The sequence below is a fragment of the Pleurodeles waltl genome, chromosome 8 (assembly GCF_031143425.1).
Source record: "Pleurodeles waltl isolate 20211129_DDA chromosome 8, aPleWal1.hap1.20221129, whole genome shotgun sequence".
NCBI classification, from domain to species: domain Eukaryota; kingdom Metazoa; phylum Chordata; class Amphibia; order Caudata; family Salamandridae; genus Pleurodeles; species Pleurodeles waltl.
In genome coordinates, this window is record NC_090447.1 from 363,150,887 (window position 1) to 363,177,134 (window position 26,248).

A 26,248-nucleotide genomic window follows, 5' to 3' on the forward strand; every position below is an offset into this window, starting at 1 on the left:
AGTGGAATTAACTATGTAACAGGGTCGATGTCATGCAAAGCGATCGACTTCTGCCCAGCGAGATCGTGCTGCGAAAAAAGAGAAAAAGTAGTCCACAAACCGGACTGAAAACAGCAAGCCTCGTATGTTTTCAGTACTTGGTCGCTGCGCTCGAGGAGGGCTAACCAGCGGAAAAGGCATGACGTATGTATGCCTTCCACTAATGAAAGCAAACAGATTTTAAAAGGCAAGCCCACGAACCAATGAAAGACACTGACCTGACATGGACGGGACCCCGAGCCCTTTTCTAACTACTACAGTGACTCGCAAGCGATACGCATGCGCAAGCGCATGCTAGCGGAGGATCGACCCTAAAAAGGACTCTGAAGACACCACATTTTATCTTGAAAATTTTATAAAACAATAGCAACAAATGATCTATGATTCTTGTTAGAATTTTGAGTTTCCCTTTATGCCCTTTTCTTTCTGACTTTGCCTCATAACGTTAGCTGCTGTTCGGATGCCAGGTTATCCATAATCTTTTATCTTCTGTGTGTTACTCAGCTCAAATGTGTATGACTTAAAAATCGTCGTCTTGTTTGTGTATTTGTCAGTACTGTCATCCTATAAGCCAGACTTAAACTGCATTATTTAATATAGACCTATCAGTCCACACACTCTTCTGTGTCTACAGACAGGCAAGCCAAAAAAGCAATCGGGCTACTGAAGTTTTTTGTTTTCTCTTTTTCGTGGTACTGAATAGACAATCATCCTACTCCTTTATCCAAGTGACATCGAGTATGTCTTTTATGTCTACAGTCCTTCTCTCGTTTCATTAGGTGAACCCAGACAGCTCACCTTCCCCCTGGGGGGTGCTGTCCATCCAGCGGAACAGCGCAGTTGGGCTGCGGTAGAGAGTTCCTGCTCCTCCCGGCCGCCCAGATGGTCTTCCCTCACCTTCTGCTCCCCTGCTAGTCGAACAGCAGCAGCGTTTAGTTTCTGGCGAACATGCTTGATCTTCCCCATCTGTCAGCACCAGACACCGGCGAGTAACCCGAACTACAAAAAAAACAGCACACACGTGGAAGAAGCGAGACCACAACATCTGCCTTCACCAGAACCGAAGCTGCACGGTTGCTCTCATTAAGCACCACCAATACTGAAGAGAAACTAGAACAGCGTCGCCCAGGTGTAAAAACAGAGGGGGCTAGCTTCGAAAGGCGTCTCATACTTTTCCTCCCGTCTACAAGTGTATTATACACTGTTGAAACGGTTTTATGTAGCAAGAATAACTCTCCTGTGTTTTATTTTCAGAACCCTGCCAGTTACTCTATTGCGCAATTTTAAGCCAAAATAATTTGTGTATTTTAAACAAATAGTGTGGTAGCTTTTGTGAGTTTCCCGGAAAAAATACTTGATAGTAAGCTATTTAGGCACAATAGGGAATTTTCAACTTTATGCTACTGTGAAGGTGCGGAGAAGCACCATTTAAAGATGACGTTTTCGTTGGTCCGTTGTCGCTTTTAGTCTCCATAAGTGACAGTGCAGTTGTGTGCATCTGTTTATATATCCATCCCTGCTTTCCACGTTTAGCAATCCGAAGCAAACACGTACATATCCTCGGGTGAACGGGGAGTTCCGTTCACGGCTTGTTTCAATTACCTTGAAGAAATAATCTAGTCTTAAAAATGGGTAAATTGGTTGATTCTTATACATGGGAATCGTGCACGCCGGGATCATATTTTTTAAGATAAAACTAATTTGACGTAAACCATTGTGGACTCGAGGTCCTTTTAATGCCTGTGCGTTTTCCAAATTGGAGCACAATCTTCCTCTCTTGTTTTGATTGGGCTATCAACATATTTTTTAATAATCATTTTATTGGTATATTAGTCGGGAAAAAAACATGTATTTAGTTGTATTTAGTCTTCTCACCATGACCAAGCAAGTCAACGCCATGTCCTCAGCCTGCTTCCTCACCCTCCGCATGCTCCGCAAGATCTTCCGCTGGATCCCCGCCGACACTAGAAAAACCGTGACCCACGCCCTCGTCACGAGCCGCCTGGACTACGGCAACACCCTCTACGGTGGGACCACAGCCAAACTCCAAAATCGCCTGCAACGCATTCAAAACGCCTCAGCCCGCCTCATCCTCGACGTACCCCGCAACAGCCACATCTCCGCACACCTGAGACACCTGCATTGGCTCCCAGTCAGCAAAAGGATCACCTTTCGACTTCTCACCCACGCACACAAAGCCCTCCACGACAAGGGACCGGAATACCTCAACCGACGCCTCAGCTACTACGTCCCCACCCGCCTCCTCCGTTCCTCTGGCCTCGCACTCGCTTCCGTCCCTCGCATCCGCCGCTCCACGGCGGGTGGGAGATCTTTCTCCTTCCTGGCGGCCAGGACCTGGAACTCCCTCCCCACCAGCCTCAGGACCACCCAGGACCACTCCGCTTTCCGGAGACTCCTAAAGACCTGGCTTTTCGAGCAGCAGTAACCCCCTCTTTCCCCTAGCGCCTTGAGACCCGCACGGGTGAGTAGCGCGCTTTATAAATGTTAATGATTTGATTTGATTTGATTTGATTTGATTTAGCCCTTAGCATTCCCTCTTCCTTTAAGTTGAAATTCTTGCACATTGACTGTATTCAGTTCACAAACGCTGAGCTGAAGGATTCAGCCCATATAGAAAACCAATCGTAAACAACAACAAGCATTTGGAATGCAATAGTCTCGTGTTTGCTCGAGTTAGAGCTCATAGCGTTGTAAATTACGGACTGGACTTTTATTGCCACACAGACTGAAAACAACAAAAGGAAGAGAGCGAGGGTGAGCTGGCCTTGGAAAAGCCCCCCTCTGCTGTTGATTTATGTTTACAGAGGGAGCTGGTGGGGAGGAGGGACTGAACAAGCACCCACACTGTTGAGGTGAAACAGGCAAATGCCAAAAAAAAGTCCCTTACAGAAGAGATAAACAGGACATAGCGTAATTACACAGTACTTTGTGCTGCTCTCAAAGTGAAAAAAGGCAGGACAAAGAGGCAAACTGACCACTAGCAAGCAAGGATTTTTGAAGGACACTGCAACTAACAAATCAGAATGCTGGAACTCACTCTGTTGTATACTTTAGTATACAGCAGGCAGAACGCTCGACCTAAAAAGGGGACCGAGCTCTCCCAGGCTGCTTTTGACCGATATCTTCGATTGATTCAACTGTCAAAATATTAGTGAGAATCCTTAATAATAGATTAAAATATCGTGGGTGGCCGACAACCCAGATCTACATCATTGTCAATACAGTTTCAGGAATAAGGTAGGAACCATTGAACAATGCTTTAACCTCAACCTGATTTTAGGGAAATAAGCAGTGGCTAAACAAGTAACTCTGTACTTCGCCTTCATGGATTTATCATCGGTTTTCAATGGTGTGAATCGAGCCAAATTATGGTACATGCTTATCACATGAGGTTTAGATCCAGTGCTGGCCCATTTTATGGCCCAGCTTGCACGAGAACATGAAGATCAGGGTGCATATTAACACACAGGTAGAGGTGTCGGGTGACATAGATATAAACGAGGAGTGAAATAGGGATGTGTCTTGACCCCTCTTTTATTTATATTATACATCAGTGATCTATACCCGGCATTAGCACATGGCACTTCAGACTGTCCCATTATTAAAGGTAACCCATCTTCCCTACTATTGTATGCTGATGACGCCATGATCATGGTGCGTTTGCCCAGGATGCTGCATCTTCTCGTACATGCATTTGTTGACGTTATGACTTCATTAGATCTACACACACATTTTTCCAAATCTCATATTATGTCTTGTGGCCCAAAGTGCAGATCTCTTTCAACCAAGGTGATAGGTAACCATTCCATAATTTGGAAGCTGTGCCCTTTCTGTGTGATAATATATCTGGTCAATCTATGATTCATTTTACGTTCCTTTGTAAATTTTACACATGATAAAAGAAACTGTGCTTATTACTTCTTTTAAAAAAGTACTGTTGCAATATTGGTCAATATAGACCTGCATTTAGGTTCTGACAACTCTTACTTAAAAAGGATGTTATTTTGCAAATGGGGTCCTTTTCAAAATTCTCTGTGAGGACACACAGGTCTATGTTGCTATATCGTTTTGCTGATCATTATTGCTTATATGTTCTGTATTAATATGTATTGTATGCATTTAACCGTGGAATTTTATGAATTGTCAATTTTTTACCTGTTTGTATTGTGTATTTGCTTTTATGGATGTCTGTATGCTTCTGAATAAAGATTGTATTAATTGATTGATTGACGTGCAATACACTTTGTGATGTGTAAGGTGCATTGGTGGGAGGAAGATATTTTTGAGTGTCTGATGGTAGTTAATTATGTCATACCTAAAGTATGTTGGATGTATGTGGTGAAGTCTATGTGTACTGATTGAGGGGTCCGTGGTGTGGGTTGCATTGATATTTGTAGCATAATTTATTTCCTTTGAGTCTGCAGAATACACCTTTGGATATTTTGAGCTATGCTAAAGCATGTTGTCTTGCCAGTTTATGTGTCAAAGATGTGATACTGCTGGACAAGAAGTGATTTCCAGCTCCAGACTATCTTGTAGGTGACATTGAACAGCAGGTCTGGAAACAAGTCTTTTTTGGGGTCTGGGGAAGTAGTGTTGCTGTGCAGTGGTCCTCCGCAGTAGAGCTTTTGAGTAGGTAGAGAGACTGGCAGTGGGAGTTTGCCTTGGGGCACACCAGGACTTTGCTTTGAGGTAGGGCTAGAGGCAGCCAAAGCCACTTTTTCTCAACTTTGTGAAATGTGATTAAAAGAATCCTGGAGGTTAAAACTGGTTGTTTGACAAACATCAGGTGTCTGATCTGCTGGACCATAATATAGGAGCAAAAGAAACAAGTCCAGGCTAAGATGGTAATTACAGAAAGAAGGAAACCGTTATAAAGAAATTTAAATTGTAATATAGAGAGAGAAAGAAAGACTGAGAGACAGAAAAGAGACAGGCAGAAAAAAGAAGAAGGGGAGAGAGGGAGAAAGAGATAGCAAGAAAGGGAACAAGGGTTAATGTGTGAGGGAGTTAATGAGCCAGTGTCTCCCTGTCTGGTGATAAAACCTGGGCCTGTCATGAATAAAAACTAGCAATGTTCTTTTCGACAGATGCTAGGCACAGGAGGACTCCAAGAGCGTGAGAGGCTAACACTTCCTCCCACTCTGGTAATGTGGAAGCAACGCTGTTTATGTTTAATATATTGACTTGTGGAATCACCACCTCAAGAGACAGATGGAGGTAGAGCTTTTGCAGTGATGTACTACTACTTCATTTTGCTAATTGTTCTGACTTCTTAGAGGACAGAAATGCAACGGTTTGAGGATGACTGCTCCTCGTATTGCTGAAGCTAATGCTCTTGCACTCAGCTATCCTATAGTGACCATGACTAGGTCTCATCCGAGATGATTTGCGGATGTTTGATTGCAGGGCAAAAACCGACAAACTCTAGGTGCTGGTTTTTGCTCCTACAGTGATTGCCACTTTCCCTCTCTCGTTTTGCTTAATTGTGGTTCCTTCTGTGCCCCCTCCCCTTTTAACCAGCCGACAGCCCATTCGACACCTACAACAGCAGCACTATTTGATTAGACACTGCAGTGCAAATGGCGAAATGGCCAGCAGCGAGAATGACTCAGTCCAAAGTCCACATACCATCCTTCATTATCTATATGGCTGTTTTATTGAATTATTTCACTAAACCACTGAGACCATGGTTATTTGAATAGGAACGTTCATGCCACATGGAAAGATGTAAGGAACATTTCTAAGATTTGACAATCTTGAACTGCTTTTAGCAAGTGAGTGAGTGAGTGAAATGCAGTATGTGTGTAGGGAAGAAGAAACTACAGGAGCAACTTAAAGTATGACTGAAAGAGTTAGTGATGAGTTAGTGAGAGAATGAATGAAGAATAGAACGAGTGAATAAATTATTGCAGTATTTACATGGGGTGGATAATAAAACTATTCAAGAATACAAACGTAATTGGATTTGCACACTGCAATGAATTGAGCAGAGCACAGGTTGTAAGAAATGCCTTGTGCGATAACAATTATGAGGAACACCTATCAACATTTTCGGCATGTAAAGATGTGTAACTCAGGTCAGATTCCTATTTAGTGGTAAGGCAAGAATACATAAACTCATAGATGAATGCAGCAACAAAGATAAAGTACTTGAGATTTAGACTTTTAAACATTCTGTTGCAACAATTTGAAGGATCTTGGTGGAATCGATCTATTGACCATTAGGTTTTTATGTTATGTGGTTATCGATAAGAGTCCATGTAAAATATGCTTTATTTATGCACACAAAACGATTAAGTCTATGTGGGAAATATCTGCCATCGTCAGTTACAGAAACAAATATTGGAACAGTTAAGGCAGCAACTAGCTCCCGTGTTACATTGCAGACTCGTGTTTTCATTAGCAGAATTGTGAAATCTCTTGATTGTCTACAAGCCATTGCACTAATCTACTAACGAACGATTAATATGAATTAAGTTAAATTGCATGATTGTGCAAACATGTTTATTGTGGTGTAGGGCTTTAGGATGATCATGCATTTATTTAGCTATTTTAATCTATTCCATTATACCGTTTATCTATATAATATCCTGTAATTGATCTATTTAAATAAAATTCAAATTCATATTGTACTGTACAAATAGTGACAGGAAAAGTAAACAGACGGTTTTGTAAGAGGGTGCAGAAATGAGCATTTCAAGGTTAAGAATAACACTCTTAGATAAGTGTTTCTAGACTAACCAAAATTCAAAGGCAGGTATATCATATTGCTTGTGCATATGTGAAGCCTGCAAGATCAGTCAACTGCAATTGATATTTATGATTTGCAAATAACAAGAAACGGACACACATGCAAAACAACCCACCGTAAGATACATTTCCTTTCAAGACCCACAGTGTGTCTAAACATCTGCACTTAAAACATTATCATCTGTAATTGTGATTAAAATAACTACCATACCTTTGATAGATGCCTTCATCCTACCCAGGCCTTGTACTGAAATTTGTTAAAGATTAGGGACTAGCGGCTTGATTTAGAGTTTGGCGGAGTGGTAACTCCATCACAAAATTGACAGATATCCCGTCAGCTGTATTACAAGTTCCATACGCTATAATGGAATTGTAATACAACGGATGGGATATGCGTCATGTTGTGATGGAGTAACCCCTTCTGCCAAACCCTAAATTAGGCCCAAAGTCTGTGGAATTTTGGGGCATAAAACGATGCCAATAGAATGGCTCCAACACAATACTCCAGAAAAGGCATCCAGACATAGCCAGAACACATTGTCTGTACCTCCGTAACTGAATCTAATGTTGCAGAGGAAACCTGAATATGCTATATGTCAGAGGTGTCTTCTCAAAATTGAGTCAACACTCCATACGAGGCCCCTGGAAATCGACTTAGCATATCCCTTTTCTGAACTCTGGTAAGTTTTCCAGACAGTGTAAGACCGCTTTTAGTTGAATGTGTGCTCTCTAGTTAAGGAAGGTTAACTGCAGATTTTATGTTGAAGATCATTGCTGACCCTTATTCATTCTGAGGCACTCTTAGGGCCAGATGTACAAAAGCATTTTACCCATTCTGTGTCTATTGGAAAAAGCTTTCATACGTATGGCCCTTAGTGAGGACCAAAAATGTGGAGACTCATTACTAAAAAAAAGTGAATTATACTGTGCGTCTTGGAGGAATAAGCGCATTCCCTACCTTGTGGACATGTTGTGCTGCTGCTGCCGAAAAGCTGCTTCCCGGGAATGTAGTCAGCCGGGTCGCGACCTATCAAGAGCAGCACACAAGTTTTGATTCACTTCTCACGGCCTCTGCAGTTGATGCATTCATGCATCTATTGTCTTAAGGCACTGTTTCCATTGTCCTGAGGAGGCCGGATTCTTTAAGGCCGAATCGCGTTGACTGTTACTTCAAAGGAATGACCGTTGGAATTCCTGAATTGTTGGACTTATAATTTGCGGACTGTATTGGACATCTCTTCAGTGATTGGTTTCTCTCACTGAGGCCTGATACTTTCCTTAGACTACAGTCACTACCTTTTATTGTGACTGCTTGCCACTGGATGGCTAAAGCAGCCTATGCTTTATGTATTACGGTGCCCGAATGGAATTGTTGGTTGTTTTCTTTATGTATAGGATTTGTATTAGTCTTTTTAGGTGAACAGGTAATTCGTTGACACTATGATTAAATTACTTTAACAATATTAAAGAAATTATTTTTCAGTGAAAAATTGAGGTTTTCGTTTGGATAGTTGGGTATTTATATTTTCCTTCTGGATATCTTGTTTGTTGTGCTGCTACCAGGAGTGACCTATAATCTTCCTCTCTGGCTGCTACCAGATGGTGGTGGCCTCGGAATGAGCAGAACAACAGGGCAATATTATACCTCCCTGGAGTTGGTAAGCTCCAGAAGATTGGTGCACTGTAGAGCACCAAACAGGAGGACAACATGGTCTACTTGCTGCATTCTGCCCTCCCTGGCCTCGTTCCTACTGGAGGACCCTTAGAGAGGGAATGAAGCCTCTGATCCCCAGTGGTAACCACCTGTGATCCTGGTAAAGGCGGCAGCATGGATCATGTTGATGCTGGTGCTGTGCTGGGTGGATATGGATATGCTCAGCTTGGTCTATGTTGCGCACTGTGGTTCCTGGTAATATTGATGGTGTTTGGCCTTCCTGCTCTCTGGCTCCCTCTTGCATTTTTCTATTCAGAGTTCATCAAGAATAGCAAGCCACAGATAGGTAAGCTGGAGCATCCATGGTGGTAAATATACTTCACTCCATACCTGCTGGACTACCTTTTTATGATTTTATGAAGAAAATAATTGAGGTACGGAGCAGGGAAGGAGCCTGGATGTTTCCTGCCCACTGCTCAATGCAACATGCAGGATTTACTTCACTGTACTTGTGATAATGTACCTAATGACTATGATCGTGGGCATCAAAGTCAGTGAGATCACATAGTCCAGCCATAATTTGTCCCAGATGATCACGGAGGATGTAAGTGGAAAAAACAAACACTTATCCTTGGGACTGGCTAACAATGGGAATGGAAGCACTGGAATAACACTTCAATGTATCCCTCCAAAATAACCATATTTGTGGCATCGAATGGACAGTTCTGAAAGTGTGTGAATTGTCTCTAATGAAGTGTTGGGGTTACCCCATGAGCCTCCAGACTTAAGACAATTTGCTAATTGACACTTTCACCTATCAATATTCACTCCTATCCACTCAACCGCTGACTCATGATCCTATTCATCCGATCACCAGTTCAACAACCACACACATAAACTCAACAATAAATAAAGATGCACTTTCACTTACACAAAAAAGTGCTGACTTTGTCAATGCTCGTCCTACAGCACAGGTGTCCATTGCAGATTCCGAAAGACCGGGACCTTCCTAGGGTATCCACATATAATCAATGTGTTCACAAATACTGTAGGTGATATTAATTAATACGTTCAGGGTTATCATTAAAATCTGGCATGCATCCGGGTATTTTGGGCAGTTTAGCACCGGTAGCGTGAACAGGATTGAAAATCAGTGCAAACTGCAACATGCGTTGCACGAAAGCATGTGGTCATTTGGGTTGATTTTGCTACTATTTGAGTAGAAAATCTACTTGAGCAGCACCACATCTACTCCAACAGCAGCCCTCTGACCGTGATCACTGATGAACACCGGTGACTGCCTGGGTTACAGAATCGTAAGGGAATGCCAAATCTTCCTTGCATGTTCTGGAGCCTTGCAGGAGAAAAATGTTGCCATACAGCAATTGGTGGAATATGGCCAGAATTGTGTGTCAAAGCACAGAGTGGACAAAATTCCACAAATTCTGTGGGCAGAACGGAATATTTTCCCCACCCCTAATCTTTACAAATAAAACATGCCAATAAGTAAGGGTTAGAACAGAAGGGGCCTTTGCAGACTCTGAGGACGATGGGTACTCAATAGGTCATCATATCCAACTCTTTCTTTCATCCTTGCTCTCATGCATCCATTCTTTCGATCACTGACTCATTATTGCATCCAGCAAAATACCCATCTACAATTTTAAAAAACCTGCACATGAGCTCAAGAAAATTAAAGTAGAAAAAAGAAAACATGCAACCACCCAAACATGGCGGGCTCACACCTGGAAAACCAAAGAAAATTTAAACATAGGAGCAGGTGGCAATCTTTCAATGGTAAATTGGTGTTACTCGCAGAGCAATAAAATCAGTGGCAGAAATGGGCTAACCCATTGCCCCATGCAGTACTCTATCACAGAGAGACGCAGACTGTGATTGGCACATGAACAGACAAAAGAAAACTGACCCAGAGAACCAAACCTTTATAAATGCATATAGACGTCTTTTTGTGTTTTTTATTACAATAGCCTTCCAGACAACTACACCTGCCGGGCCCTTTTAAGAGGGTATAGGAAGGATTATGACCATGCAAATATTCAACCTTCAGGGATTGTCAAAAGAAGTAAGCAAATGCTTGCTTACTAAAGTGATCTGTGAGGTTTGACAAAACAAACTCTCCGCCTAAAGGCCTATTAGCAGTAACTTGATTTTCCTAATAAATAGGTCAAGCATACTATCTTTGTAATAAACTTTCATAATAAGCAATTCAGACCTTTGACACCTTACCTAACCTTTCCTAATGAACCATCATGTACATGATATAAACTATATGCTTTACCACTACAAGGTAAACATAAAACATACCATTATACAGTTAGAAATATGTACAAAAATAGGGTTGGCAAAACAATATACAACCTTTTTTAAGTAGGCCTAACAAGTATTCTCACAGTAAAATTATTCTATCTCCACTGTGGTTTTGTCAGGGAGGTATCCAACACTAATCACCTTGCCTACTATAGTAATCAAATGGAATCAATGTCAATCCACGTATCCTGTTGACAGGGTTTACAACAATGTAAAAATATTCCACCCAAAAATCCAGTTGCCTTTAACGTGATTTTCACAATACATAAGGCAGGCCTAGTGCTTTTATCATAATAGTTCATAATAGAGACAGAACAACAGCATCTGCTAACTTTTACTAATGAACCGTTGATGCCCATAGCCTGCATCTTGGCTTGCTCCCCTAACATACAGAGGTCTATTCTATTGTACAGAAATTGACAATAATTAATCACTCAATCATAGAATCACCAATATATAAAACGATATACAACCCTTTTAAAAAGTTCCTGAGAATTATTATTACACTGAAAATCTCCACTTTTTTGTTTCAGTGAAGTGACCCAACACTAAAACCTTTACCTACTATGGTGATATGTAAAATTCCAATAGCAAAATATAGGTATACAGACTTCAACTGAGTGTAATTGCATTCGTCGCTCAAATGCATTTTGGCTTTATTAAATGCATTTCACATTTAAGTGACCACGTCTAATAACTTTGTTGTAACTTTTAATAATAAACTTATCAGACCTATGGAATTTAACAACGTTTTTTTCCAAAAGAACGAATCAGACTAAAAGCCTTTATCACTGGCTTGTCACCATAACCAACTCAGAACGACTGAATTCTGCATACGCTTTACCAGAGAGGAAACCTGAGACATACAATCAAGAAACGTACACAAACTTACAGCTGGCAAAACAATACAATACTCAAGCCCTCCTAAGAAGTTAAACAAGGATTATCAAATTGCAAATCTTCTACCTGTAGCATTTGTCAGCAGAGAAAGCGAGAGGTGGAAACAAACCCAAAACTCTTGCCCACTAACTTAATGTGTGGGAATCAATGTAGTACAATGTCTGTCTATAGGCTTTAATATAGTTTATTAACAATCTACAGGCCTAGTGGCATTGACGTGATTTTCACAATAAATAAGTTAGGTCTTCTGCATTTGTCGTAAATGTTCATAAAAATGAAGGTAAAAGATGAGTCCTATGGCTTCAGACATAACTTTCCCCAATGTACCATTGAGGCTGTAACCTTACTCACTAGGTTGTCACGATTGCTGTTATCAGTATAAGCTTTCAAACAAGGCAACTATCGATATACAAGTACAACATTTTTAAAAAAATACACAATTCAGTTGGCAAAATTATACACAATCTTTCCTTAAAATGCATACCAAGAATTCTCAAACAACAGACCTTTTGCTCAAAGGTTTTGCCATAGAATGTAACCAATACCAAAACCCTTGACGCTATGGGAATCTCTAGTAGTTTTAAGATGCCCTTCTTCAAGCTTTAACATTGCGTAATGACAATCCACTCTCAACCCCTATTGGCTTTAACATATTCTTTTCATAATAAATCAATCAGGATTATTGCCTCTGTTGCATCTTTTTGTAATAAACAGTTCAGGCCATATCCTTAGTTAATGGCCTGCATTCATAACCAAAGCAGTCCTTCTGTGTTAAATATAGACTTTCCCACAAGGCAAAAAAATCAGTACAAGTACTCCTTTTCAGCTAAAGCACAAAAATTTCCCAATGAAAATCTGTGCTCAAGGATATCAGTATTTCGGCGGACCAAAGTCCCTTTCTAAACCACCATAGACTTACAAACATGCACTAACTTTTACTTGACAAAACAATTTACAACCCTTTCAAAACTGGCATAACAGTTGTCACACAATGCAAAACATCTACTCTGAGGGTTTGTCACAGAGGCTGACCAACACCAAACCCGTTACCTACCTTGGTAATCTCTGAGATTCCCCCTGACAAAATACCTGTAATCAAGCTTTAACACAATACAGTGGCAAGCCACCCTGTAAGGCCTGTTGACTTTTACATATGATTTTGACATGAATTCGTCAGGCTTACTGCTTTTGTCATAGCTTATATTAATAAACGGAGTAGTCCTATGTTCTTGATCAATGGCTTGTCACCATAACCAACGCAGTCCTGCTGTGCTGAGTATAAGCTTTTCCTCAAAGCAAAAAGTGCAATACAAAAACACTTTTTCAGCTCAAGCACACAACTTCTGCCCAATCAAAATCTGTTCTCAAACGAATCAACATTTTGGTGGGTCAAGTTTCTTAGTGTAAAACCTTTATGTAGTACCGAACAATTAGATTCTCTTTTTTTCTGGTCACAGAATGGTGAAATTGGGCTTGCAACTTCAAACAGACTCGTGTGATACGTGCAGTATTGATGACGGCCCCCAGCACAAGACCAGTTGGGAAATTTCTGTGTTCTGTAGAAACTTTTTTCTTCAATCTTATGTAAATGTTTCACAGAGCAAGCGAAGTGAAAGAGGAAGCTACCCATCACAGAATGTGAAGTGAAACACACCCGTCCCAGAGTTCACAAATAAAAGCTGATCAAAGGACGGAGGAAGTAACAATAGTGTTAGAGGCTGTTTCTACATTTACCGAATACAATTAACATAAATGTAGGAGCGCCAAACTATTAACCACCTAGAATCGAACGGTTTATGTCACTGTTTCTGCTCACTTCCGGGTATTGTGCTGAACTGGCCGTTAGGGCAGTGTGGCACTGCCAGAAGGAACACTTGAAGGGGTCAGCGGGTGGGCCTTTCAAAGTGGGGCATCTGACTGTGCCATACTGCCACATTGCCTGAGAGGCCAGTCCAACAATTATAATATATCGCAAATGATCATATATAATGTAATTTTGGTATTTGCGGTTGTGGAAGGCAGGAGTGTCACTGAATTGGGGCACTGACAACAAGGGTAACTGAAATTATAACGGTAGCCTAAAAGATTTTCAAGAAGCTTCAATATACTCGTCTGCAAAATCCTTTTACTAAAGGAATAAAAAAAACAATGGGCCCAGGCATCACTAAGTAAATGTACCCATATTCTGGCACTTCTTCACTTTTCAAACTTAACTGACCAATACAGGAATAGAAGAACTCTGAGTAGCAATAGTGACTCGAGCTGCAGCTTCTTTTGTAAACATTTTGATTGCAATCTTGTAGTCTAGAAATGTAAGATAGTTGACTCTACACGATTACAACATGAGAAGATAGGAAAGCCCTTCCACGTTAAACCAAAACTAGTAAGTAATCCCTGAAATATAGTCCCCCATTACATCAAACTAGATTTCAGAGAATACATGGTATGTACACAAGAACATGATAGCTTTAGGAAATAGAGATGTTATTGTGCAAAATAAAAATAAAAAATATCTGATAAATTCATATTGTGTCTGGCGTTGGCCAAGAACTTTTGATTTTAATAAAATTATATATCTAATATATTGAAAGGGGCTTTCAACAAGTCCTCTGCATTCATTTGTCTGCTGTTTTGCCATTTATATTAATCTTCCCCCCATTTCAGCATGCTGCTTCAACCAGTGGCTGTATGAATGCATTCTGCTCTATCACAAGAGCAAATCCGCACACAGTCTTCCCTTCAGAGACTAAAATAAATATTTTTGTTTTTAGCCATTTTTTGTTTATAAAGTGATAATGGCCAACAAACCCCACTCAGCTTCAACAAATGCCAAAGTAAAACAGGAATTGACAAAGTGACAAGGTCAAACCTCTGGCAGGCAATGCCAGATCTATTGGCACTGCTAATGCTGGCTTGGGGATTTCAAAACGGTGCACATAGACATACTCCCACAATGACAAACAATACTTAAAAATCTTGAACTTAACTTAAAGCAAGTTTTCTTTATCAGACATCTAAAAGATTTTCAAATAACTTCAATTGATTGTAATCCTTTTTTGAAAAGTATGGCAATATCATTCTTTAGAACATCCAAAAGCTACTCGCGTTTTATTATTATTTGTTATATTCTACAAACATAATATAGTACTTGTCTGGTGGGATAATTGATAGTATGAAAATAAAATACGAAAATCAGAGACAAAAATCAAGCACAAATGTTGTACAAAAATACAATTTATAATACTTTGGTTGGAAGAAATCCACCTAAGGTTTTCAAAGAAAGAATCTGGAAATGAGTCATCGCGTTGCTTAAGTAAGGATGCCACACTTGGGTATATATAACATTACTGACATGTAGATTGTGCATTTGCATTGATGTAGAGTGCACTTTAATAAACAAGAGAATTCATTTCGAATCTGGTATTTTATTTTATGATATGTCTGAGTCCTGGCCTCCATTAAATAACGGCAGAGTGTCCTACTTAATCATGTAAGATAGCATGGTGTCTTGATTTGAAAAAACATTTTTTTTTGCTTTGGATGGCCTTATCTGAAACCAAAAATGCACACTTAAACCTCCATTGAGAAAAACTGTTATTTTCTCAGTTGAGCGAATGATTGATGCCTATTCACCATAAGTGTTTGCCCATGGAAACCACTTACTCGTATTTATTTATATATCCAATGACATATTTGACATGATGAGAGTGGTAGCCAATCAGCAGGGCTAAGCGTGCATTTGCTTCTGCAGACTACAGGGTGCTTTTTATTTTTTACAAGGAATGAAATACAATGGGTGAAAAGCTGACAGACACACTCTGAAGAAAGCTAGGTATCACTGACTCAAAGCCATGGCTACCCAGAAAAAGTTGTAAAGGTGGAAACAGAAAGAAGTACAACTGGAGGCACAGACAAGAATACAGACAGGTAGGTATAGAGACAGTCTATCAAGCACACAGAGTGCCAGATAGACTGATAGGAGGACAAAGGTGCAAATAGATAGGAACAAATAGGTGAACTGACTAACAAATTGATGGACCAATTAATGAATGTGTGGATGATGGATGGGTTGCTCTATTGAGTATACGAAAAGATGGATCATATTTTGCACCTGTACAGATTATTCCCTTCGATCAACGAAGTGGCTTTCAGTATTACGTGCCATTATGGAATCTGACTCAAATACCCAAAACAACCACCTCATGTACTCTTTATACCATTTCCAGCTCAACTGTTAAGCATGAGTGTAATCAAGTAGGGAAGTTAACCTTTGTGGCAAACAGCACAGATGAGTAAAAACAATTACCACTGCAATACATGCTACTAGATGTACAAATAGTATAGAGCCTCGTAGAGAAGAGATAACTAGATAACGTAGTAACTGGTTTTCAATGACTCCATGTACAACTACTACTTGTATCTAATGTGTACATGAACTAGGAATCCCTAAGGTGAGTTTGGAAACTTACGTTCAGTTTTAAGTGGCATAGATCTGGAATATTGAAGAAGGAATATTGAGTAGCAACAATATCATGACCAAAATACCCAAGACCAAAAAACAGCAGGTAACCATGTGTAGATTTTCTATTGCAAATGCCACATATAAGTACCTTGGCAATATACATATATTTAAGGTATGTAGTACGTAGTTAAGAATAGCAAATCTATAATTACCTATAGGCACTCTATAGTGTGGTTTTCAATATTTTGGTCACGATATTGTGGCCACTCCATAGTCGGCCTTCGCTATTCCAGGTTACAATCCATATATATATGCTGGGTTCATTGATTTATTTTGAAATGACACTGCGTGTTAATTATTTTTCTTTAGCAAAGAAAAAACTTGGTGGTTCAGCTCTTACCACAATCGACCCTCTCAGGAAGGACAACAGATTGCGACAGACTGGCAGCAGAATCAGCATGCAGTTGAAATTCAGACACGCTGCTGGTGCTCGTGCCCAAGCAAGGGCATGCTGCAAGGGAATGCAACACAACACAGTTCAATTGTATTTATGCAGTACAGACACAATCATCAAAGAATGTTTAGCCTGTATGGCTCATGTACATTTCTAGCAATAGGATATGGATGGTGAAGGCAAAACAGGGACATGCTTTACCATACTTGAAAACGTGAAAGCTTGGGGTGCAAAGCTGCTCAAAACAGCAAATACGTCGTTCTTATAGAACTTAGAAAGTGTAATAAACACTCTGGAAATGACAGCACTTAAAATTTCTAAATTCAGGGAAGGTGACTGCATCATTCTTTAAACAGTTGAAAAAAGCACCACAGTATTTCCAGCATTTTGAAGGACTGCGGTTGAACAAGTTCATTATTTCATGAAATGGCGTTAAGAGTGAGTTTGAAAAACGCCTTTTAAAACCGGATTCGAGGAACCGTCAAATGAAAAAAAAAACAAAGGGAAAAAAAATGCCTCTGCATTCCAAACAGAAAGAAACACCTTTTTTGCAAAATGTGAAATGCTTACTCTGGAAGCAGAACATACAGCATGATGGACAAAATTACCTCTTTTGGCTCCGCCTTTGAAGAAAGCATCCATCTTCCTTTCAGCCCCGTTTTCCATTATTCACTTATTTTTTCTATTTTCCTTTGTTTATTATTACTGGTTTACTGGTCTTAGCTATTGATATTTCCACCTTAACGCTATTTCTACCTCATTAAATATGCTGTTTGACTTATGATTATTAATATGGATATCTACATCATGATTCATGTAATCATACATCGCGTGTGATGTTATCACTAAACTCATGGTCAGAGATTAAAGAAGGAACAGTACAGATGGCAGCTGTCACCCTCACCACCCTCGACTTTGGTTGTGAGTTGCTGGTGGCTAAAAAGTTGACATTTCTTCTAAAGCTTTGGATGTCTCTGGACCTCAAAGTACTACGGTTATATGAAACACAATTAAAGATAGAGAACACCCCCAAGCACACCACATCTGCAAGAAGTACTTAGCCCCGTGTCACATTTCCAGAGTGGGTGACTTGTCACATTCCTCATTCCGTGCAGATTTCCATGGGTAATGGTGGCCTTGAGGAAAAAGGGGTATGTTGCTGGCACAAAAAGCAGCATTGAATAGACTAGTACAATCGGACATGTGGCCTTTATTTCACTTCAGGATCTCCCTCTAGTAATGCAAAATGAGCATGGTTCAATGTTGGAGACACATTACTTCTAATATTGCCATACGTCCTGTAAAAGTTATGTACTTTGTCTATCTTTCGTTCTTTTTCATATCATATGCTCTTCTACACTAACGCGCTGGGTGGACTTTTTTGTTAGTATTGGACTTTGCAATTCACAAATCGTGGAACATTTTACAGGTACATATCTTTGAATGATTTTCACTTGCTGGAGACTGATAAGAGCAAGAAATATCTTGTAAGAACAGTAAAACAACACCTCAAAAACATTTGCTCATTGAACTAGTCATTTGCAGAATCTTGCATGATCTTTGAACTCGAAGTATGCTATCACATTCAATTTTGATGTGCGATACAGGCAGTGCCGGTTTTAGCGCTGGTGGCTCCCTGTGTGACAGACCTTTTTGCGTCCCCCCCACTCCATGACCACGTCCTCGCATTCCCTCACTACCATCTGGTAAATGTGCCTCTCATCTCTCCATAGCCTCCCTTTAACTTGCATTAATTTGTTTTAAAGTGCTTTCAAAGGCTGGCTTTACTAATCCACATAGCTATGCCCAAAAATTATATTTATGTTCTTTGCAGCAGGCATATTTACTCTCTATGCTACTTTAAGGGGAGTCAAAGCTGCTTCTAGGCAAAACTCCCATCTCTCTCTGTAGCAGGAACATTAATCGCAAGAGGTAGCTTGACATTTTAATTGCTTTCTGAAGGCTGGACAAGGGAACTTCTCAGCAGGTGCTTTTAAATCGCAGGTTTATACCTTATTGATAAACACAGTTCCCCCTCCTGAGGTCAGTGCCCCCTAATTCTGGTCAGCACCCGGTGCAGCTGCACTGCTCACACTGCCCTAAAACAAGCCCTGGATACAGACAAGATCATTTCATCCATTTTATTGCAAAAGTAAAAAAATGTGCAATTTTGCTCTCTCTGCTCTGTATCTTTAGATTCATAGTACTACCTTAATGCCTCAAGTGATGTTTTGTTTAGGATAAGCACATTTTAAGGCATGGATGCTGAGAAGGTCTCTTCAGTCTCCTTTTTGAATGCCTGAAGAAAGAGCCAAACCCCTGGTAGCTATAGTCCCAACCTGCACCTAATATTCGCCTCTCAGTAGCCATGGTGCCTCCTTGCACTTAATAGTCCATGTCAAAGGTGTCAAGTAGCTCCTTATCAACATCCCAGTTAGGAGGTAAATAACTCAAAGGGCAAACAATCTCCTTGGCAGTCATGTAGCTCTTGGATGAAGATGGAGATTAATAAATAAGTTATTAGCAAGACACTAAACTCCCTCTGACACCAGGCAGGAGGAAAGAGGTAACCAAAAACATCCAAAAGTAGATCCAGGAGAAGGTCCAAGTGCAAGAAGCAAACATTATGACCAAAAATAGTAGCACCAATGTGATGAAAAATAGGGGAACACATTTATTGTGACCAATCTATCACTTATAAATGCATCTTTTATAGGATTTAAACAGGAACTGACATCACAGGTAAAGACTGTACTTTCTCTTGGATTTGGGACATCAAATGGCATTCTCTGGGCAGGCCATCATCTTGAAATAATTGCCCATGTCTCTTTCAAGAAACTTGGTGTTGGCTTGGCAAACAAAGAAGACTCCACCCTCCACCCCCTCCCTCTACCCTTCACGCCCAAAGCTCCTCACACCTTTGTGAAACACCCCTGTAAATGTCCATGAGCGTGAAAGCTCCTCTGTGATCTACACGGTGAGGTTGGTTAAGTCTATGCGGAGCACCAGATCTAGCAACATGCCTCTCAATTGCAAAAGGAGAGCTTCATCTTGTGTTAAAACTTGCACTTTCTTGTAGTCTCTTAGCACATATATAACAGCACTAAAGTCTAGAGGACACCTTTAATACCATGTGGAATTTGGGGCCAGATTTGGAAATGATGATAAGATACAACCTTCCAAAAAACAGTAACCACGAAATTTCATCCATAACTGTAATGTCTACTGGAGGATTGTGAATGAAAGGAATTAACATCACCATGCTACAGCTCCAACTTTTTCAGAGAAACGGAGACAGCTGAGGAGAACTAGCTGTACCATTATTGAAAAAATGTGAATTTTGTGGTTTAGAGATGTGTTAACCCCATTTGGTGGAAATGTGTTTATTTATTTACGTTACTTCTACAGCACAGTCATCCATAGAGGGATATCCTGGCCCTAGATTGCTGCAGGCCCCAGGTGCTAGTGCACTAGTCTTACTCTAGGAAGAGACAGGTTTTTAAGTTCAGAGGTAAGATGGGTATCCATGGGCATTAGGTTCCAGTGGGGAGCTCCCAAATGAGTGAATGAGTGGCCGCCTATTCTGGCTTTTATAATGTGTTTGGCTTTGGTCAGTGTTAAGTTTGAAGATCTCAGATTTCGCACAGGTTTAGAGAAGTCCACCTTTGAGTGTAGAATTGCTGGGCCAATGTCATAGCGTGCTTTGTGAGTGTGGCACAGGAGTTTGAATTGGGCTATTTTACACGTTGGTAGGGAGTGGAGAGTTTTTAGACATGTTGATGCCAAACTGTACCTATTTTCATTTCAAATTAGCTTGGTAGCCGAATTTTGAGTCACCTGAAGTCGTAGGAAGAGATAGTCAGCCATGAAAACATAAAGGGCACTTCCATAGCTACAGTTCAAAGTTACAGCTTCTTCAAATCCAGACACAAATTTACCAGGTTCCAATTATTCTTTAATATGAGAATGTCTGGGTGACATTAAGAGTTTGTATAGACCTTAAAGCCCTCCAATTTATAGGGGAAAATTCAAATAAATATGAAGTAGAATCGACCGCCTGAAATTCCTTCACAATATTAGCGTGTGCTGGAGTAAATTCAGCTAATACTTTCTACTCCATAATTGGCGTTTCTTCCAGGAACTGGAAGTTTGTCAGTTTCCGTTAAACTCTAAATGAGGCCATTTGGCTGTTGGCCTCTCATACTGTTCTCAGTCTGTCGAGGACAGCATCACAGTTAATAATCAAGGTACAGAAAGTGTTACAGGAGTTTTAATTAACCAAACCCTGAGACCCCATCTCACTACCTCTCTCCATTTGACTATATATGTAAGAGGAGATTAAACATCCAGATGGGGCAGTACTAAAACCCAGGGTTGTATGGGGAGCAATGAATCCCTTCTCTTTAACCTCACTTCAGAGATGCAGCAGAAGAGGCTAGGCAATCTCCTGAAAGAACCGATTGATGATGTGTGCTGAGAGTGAAAGGAAGGTATGTGCAGCAAGTCCCTGCAGGCAAAATTCATATTTTTTATTGATTTACATCCGGGTTCCAAAAACTGCATGCCTATATTTTTGAAATAGCAGAGTGCTGTACATGGAGGGAGGGCGTCTATGAGGTGTACAAGCAAACAATGCTTTAATTCAGAAAAGAAACAGAAATATTAAGAGACCAAGGGGGAATTGCTTAAGGCAGATTAGAGAAGAGGGTGGAAACGGTTTTTAAAAGGGTTTTGAAGGAATAGACCATAGTTAGAATGTCTACCTTTTCTGCTTAGGACAATTCCTTGATGGGTTTCAAAATCTAGTTGGTACACCACGCAGGGCAACTCTCCATCTAATCCAAATGTACATTTGAATAGTAAAATATAACATTCAAATATTTATTTGGGGTAAATAGTTTAGAATATATTTTAATCTCTTATTTCGGCGGATAGCATTTGGTTCTGACCATGTAACGCTATTCAGTGTAAGTTTTGCTTGACAGGATTCTGTCTATAGAACCTATAAAATATTTCTGTTTTTTAAAGCATATTTATTACTAAATAAATAACATTCTATGTCTGGCACTTAGCAGTGCCAGAATCTTTTAGCTAGAGTGTGCAGATTGCATTCACTTACCACTAGCAATCGATGGATCAATCGGCCAGACTTTCTTAGGGACCTTGGTTACAAATGTACACTTCTCGTCCTAAATAAAAATGGTCTGTGTTTCCCAGAAAATGTTTTCATTTTAAGAGAACCGTGACTCTTGTTACTCAGGGGTTCTAAATATGACTACATCAGAAAAGTATTCGGAAGTATGAGAAACAATATTTTCTTATATCATATCAAAGTACAACATGCTAACTTTTTATACGTTTAATATTTTATAAGCTGTAATACCGTGTTAAATTACAACTAATTTATACCTTTAAAATCTTTCGAATGGCTGCGTGCTGCATATTAAATATAGGCAGTGCTAAGTTAATCATACTTACGCCGTATATTTCTCTGGAGTAGTAGTACTTGTCAGGTACATCATACACCAAGTAGAACCACACGAACAGGAATCCATTGAGTGCCAACCACACGAACTGGAAGAGAATTAGTCATTATTATAGTTAAAACTCATGAGAATAATAGCAAGGCTCGTATTAAATGGGTTGGAGACATATTATGAGAAAACAGGCTAATTGAGTGAAAATCACTGGAATAATTGGGTCACAAGTACTGCACAACACCACTGATAAGAAAAGTCCCTCTAGAGTGCAGTTGCGTGGAATGTATGCCTAAAGTAACCTGGCGGTCCTGGTGATCCCTTTTTCCCATGCTTTTTCCACATGCGTTTCACAAAAATTTAAATTTCGACTGTAGCCTACAAGAATGCCACAGACTCCTATGCTCTAACGGACATAGGCATTCCAACTTCATATAGCGCACTCACACGTGGAACTACAGGAACTCTATCCATACCACACCGATCATGACTCGGAATCTGCACCCTGAGTGCACTTTATATTTCATTTTATTTATGTACGATGCATAGCAAGGCCAAGGACATGATTGACACCACTACCACTAATGTATGCAATCTTCCATGCAGGGATATATTTTACATCTCAGACATCATTGACAGGATTATTTCAATTAGCCGCACTTTTTATTGCAGAAACATGGATCACTCATATCTCTACACGCATTTTAAAGTTTGAAGAAACAGAAATTCCAGGAAAGTGTGTTGGTTCTGCCATCTTCAGGTCCTTTTCACCCTGGACAGTAAAATAACCCACCACCTTCATTTTTGTGGAGCTTCTTGCCTGTCTTTTGTCCTTCTCTGCTCCCAAAGGCAGTCGCTTCTTTTGCTATACACCTCCAATAATTAGAAAATCCTATATCAAGGAAATTAGGAATTTATATTATTTATCACCCAACAACACCCAACAACAACAGGCAACTAGGTTGTCTTTGTGGGCGATATGGGTGTGACACTGATGTACAGACTATATGCTTTGAACCTCCCTCATAGGAATACCGACTGTAAAATCTGTAGGGCACTTTAAAATCTGTAGGGCATTGTGAAAATTCCACACCACATGACTAAATTACCCCACACCAAAGGCTATTGAATGCCATCCAGTGGTGAACCTTTGAACTGTCCAGGCCAGGCAGTCTCCCCAATCCTCATCCACCACATAGCATCATACATAAGTTACCACTTAACAATACCATTCCACCAAGGACTGCCCTATTGACACTTGCAGGTAATGAACTGACACTTTCTATTTCAGAAGGCAACACACAATACCCTGATTTAAACCCTGAGCATCACCCTGAAAGGCAACATTGAACATCAGGCACCACTCGCTGAAGTCTACAAATCTTGCTCTCAGAACATTCATGAATTAACTAAAACCATCACAAAATCCGTCTCACGAAAACAGTCACACAACTCTCCAACATTATTGATGTCTGTCTTGCTTGAGATTTCCATTCAAACACACTTAAGTGATGTGTACAAATCCTTTTGCTATTGAAAAGGTCTTTGCAAATCCTTTTGCTACTGAAAAATCAAACATCAAGACTGATGACCTCCCCAAATCCTGCTCAATAAAATATATTAGTTCCCTGGTAAAGATATATGACAAATCAGCAGCAATATGCATGCAGGAACAAATTATTCATAACTTCTACTTAAAACAAAAAAATGGTTTTATAATATATACAGCAGTGGAGGTATGACATATTAGCCCATGCATAACAACTTCACAAATGTAGGCGTAAGCATATCAACAGCACATAAGGGTTTGTGAAGAGTAGCATGGGTGTAATGGATGAAATGCTAGGTGCAGTTTTGGAGGTCCAAGGGGTCTGTCCATGTCCCACATAATGCTGTTAAATGGGAGGAGGCTGTTAAACTGGGAAGGAAATCAGGCATGGTACCGGGGTACTGGCATTTTTTTTTAATGATGGTATGGGGCGTGACTTGTCATGCAGAGAAAAGTGTTGGCATAATGTTCCACCTGTTGGAGGTCAGCTGGGGGGCCTAAAGATGGGGGGAGCAGAAGTGGAAGAGGAGAGTGCATGTGGGGGTGGTGAATATTGGATATTGACATGGATGATGGCAAAAGGAAGGTGGAGGGTAGTTATTCATAATTCCTATATGATCACTAGTCTGGATGCAGATCTCTCTTAAGCACACAAATAGTGACCATCAGAACTGTGGACACATCCAACTCACAGATATGGGTGGCTCCAACATCATATATTTTAATCTCTCTTCAGCCTTCGAAACCTTTAATCACCAAGCCCTTTTTAAAACCCTATTAACATGTGTGTGATTTGATGACACTAGTCTGCTATAGCTACCCTTCTATTGCTACAAACAACATCTCCTCAGGATGGGCACTTTCAGATCCCAGCAGATACTACTTACTTGCAAAGTACTCCAAAGACCTATCTTATTTTCTAGAATCTACCTTGGGCTCCTCCTGCCCGACTACAGAAGCAAAATTAATCAGTATACATGATGAAAGTTATCAAGACATTGCCAACAGCGTTGTTATCACCAAGCTCAGACTGCCTTTCCTTCATTTGAGTCTGAATACAAAGACGTCCCATGAATTGAATCTGTCATACTTACCACCACCAAAATCTACACTGGCACAAATGCTAAATCACTTGGATTCATTATAGAGAGTGATCTCTACTCCAACCATCATTGCTGTTTAATTCAGACTACCTGCTACAGTTATCACTCCTGTTCATATTTATACAATGCCTTCCCAATCTGAATGTAAGAATCATCATCAAATACCTGTTCCTCTTCTACTTTGGTGGTGGTAAAGCCCTACCACAGACACACCCAACTGCAAGTTTTCTCCTATGAAGAGCCTTTTGCAAGCTACTCCTACAAAATAGTTGGCAGAGATATGCACCTTGTCCAAGTAGGGACCACAGTCCTAATCAGGGTATATCACAACACAACACAAATTATCCCATGCTCACCCACGGGTAGCTTGACACAGAGCAGGAAGGAGTAACTTAGAAGGCCATGTGTAAAGTACTTGTGCAATAACTCATAAGGTAACACAGTGTAAACACCACAAAAAATATTCCACAGCAATTTAGAAAATAGATATTATTTATCTGAATAAAAGAAAACTAAAACGACAAAAATCCAATATGCCCAAGTCAAGATATCACTTTTTATAGGTTTAGGGTTGTCTTAGTCCATAGGAATCAATGGGTGAATCTTTTTAGCACAAAGTACCTGGAATGCGTCAAAAGTAATGATGCAGAGCTCCACAGAGGAGTAGGAAAGTAAAGAGATGCATCGCTTTTTCCAGCGCATCCTAGCTGTCATGCATTGGTTTCCGGGTGTTCAACCTTGGCTCCTTACTACGGTGCAGGGATATTCTGACGCCCAGGGATGATGCATAGAAAATCCAAAACATGCTGCATTGATAAAAAATAAGCGCTGGATCGATTAGAGAGGTGCTGTCACAATTTTTTGCCTCAAGGCAGGCACTGTGATGATTTTGCAGGTGATGCGTTGATTTTTGCAGGCTTTGCATCAGTTTTCCAGTGCAATGGATTTTCTCCCTTGGTGAAGCCTTTGATGGCCCTGAGACTTCTTAACAGGAGACAAGCTCAGCCCAAGCCCTTGGAGATTACTTGTGGGGGAAGGCAAGTCCTTCCAGCAGAGTCCTGGGGATGCAGGTAGCAGGTCAACAAGCAGGAGAGCAGTCCTTCCAGGAAAGTAGTCTCGACCAGTCCTTTCGGCTGCACAGCAGTCCTTCTGACAGAGTCCAGTTGTAGGTCCAGAAGTGTCTGATTTTAGGAGGTCACAACCCCAGTATATACCCAAATGTGCCTTTGAAGTAGAGAAGACTTCAAAGAGTAGTTTTGAAGTGCAGCAGTTCCCCTTTCAACACAATCCTGTCTCTCAGAAGATCTGTGAAGGGTCCTTTGAATGAGGTCAGGCCACTAGTCTTTAAAGTGTATGAAAGAGTTCCTCCACCCTTTCTGCCCAGGAAGACCCATTAGTATGCAGATGCAGCTGAGTGTCCTGTGTTTATGGCTGTCTGGATGGAATGCACAAGGAAAGCTGTCAACCAGCACAGACCAGATGTGGATTGGTGACAGGCTGTAAAGCAT

At 40.4% G+C, this 26,248-nt stretch overlaps 1 protein-coding gene across 1 annotated transcript in view; it reads right to left on the minus strand.

Moving 5' to 3' along the window:
* CYBB (cytochrome b-245 beta chain) overlaps nt 1-26,248 on the minus strand; it is a 166,074-nt gene that overhangs the window by 134,052 nt on the left and 5,774 nt on the right. The window contains exons 2-3 of the mRNA XM_069204244.1: nt 22,090-22,185; nt 16,558-16,668 (exon numbers count right to left, since the gene is read on the minus strand). Of these exons, the coding sequence (XP_069060345.1) occupies nt 16,558-16,668; nt 22,090-22,185 (207 nt within the window). The remainder of the gene's footprint in view (nt 1-16,557; nt 16,669-22,089; nt 22,186-26,248) is intronic.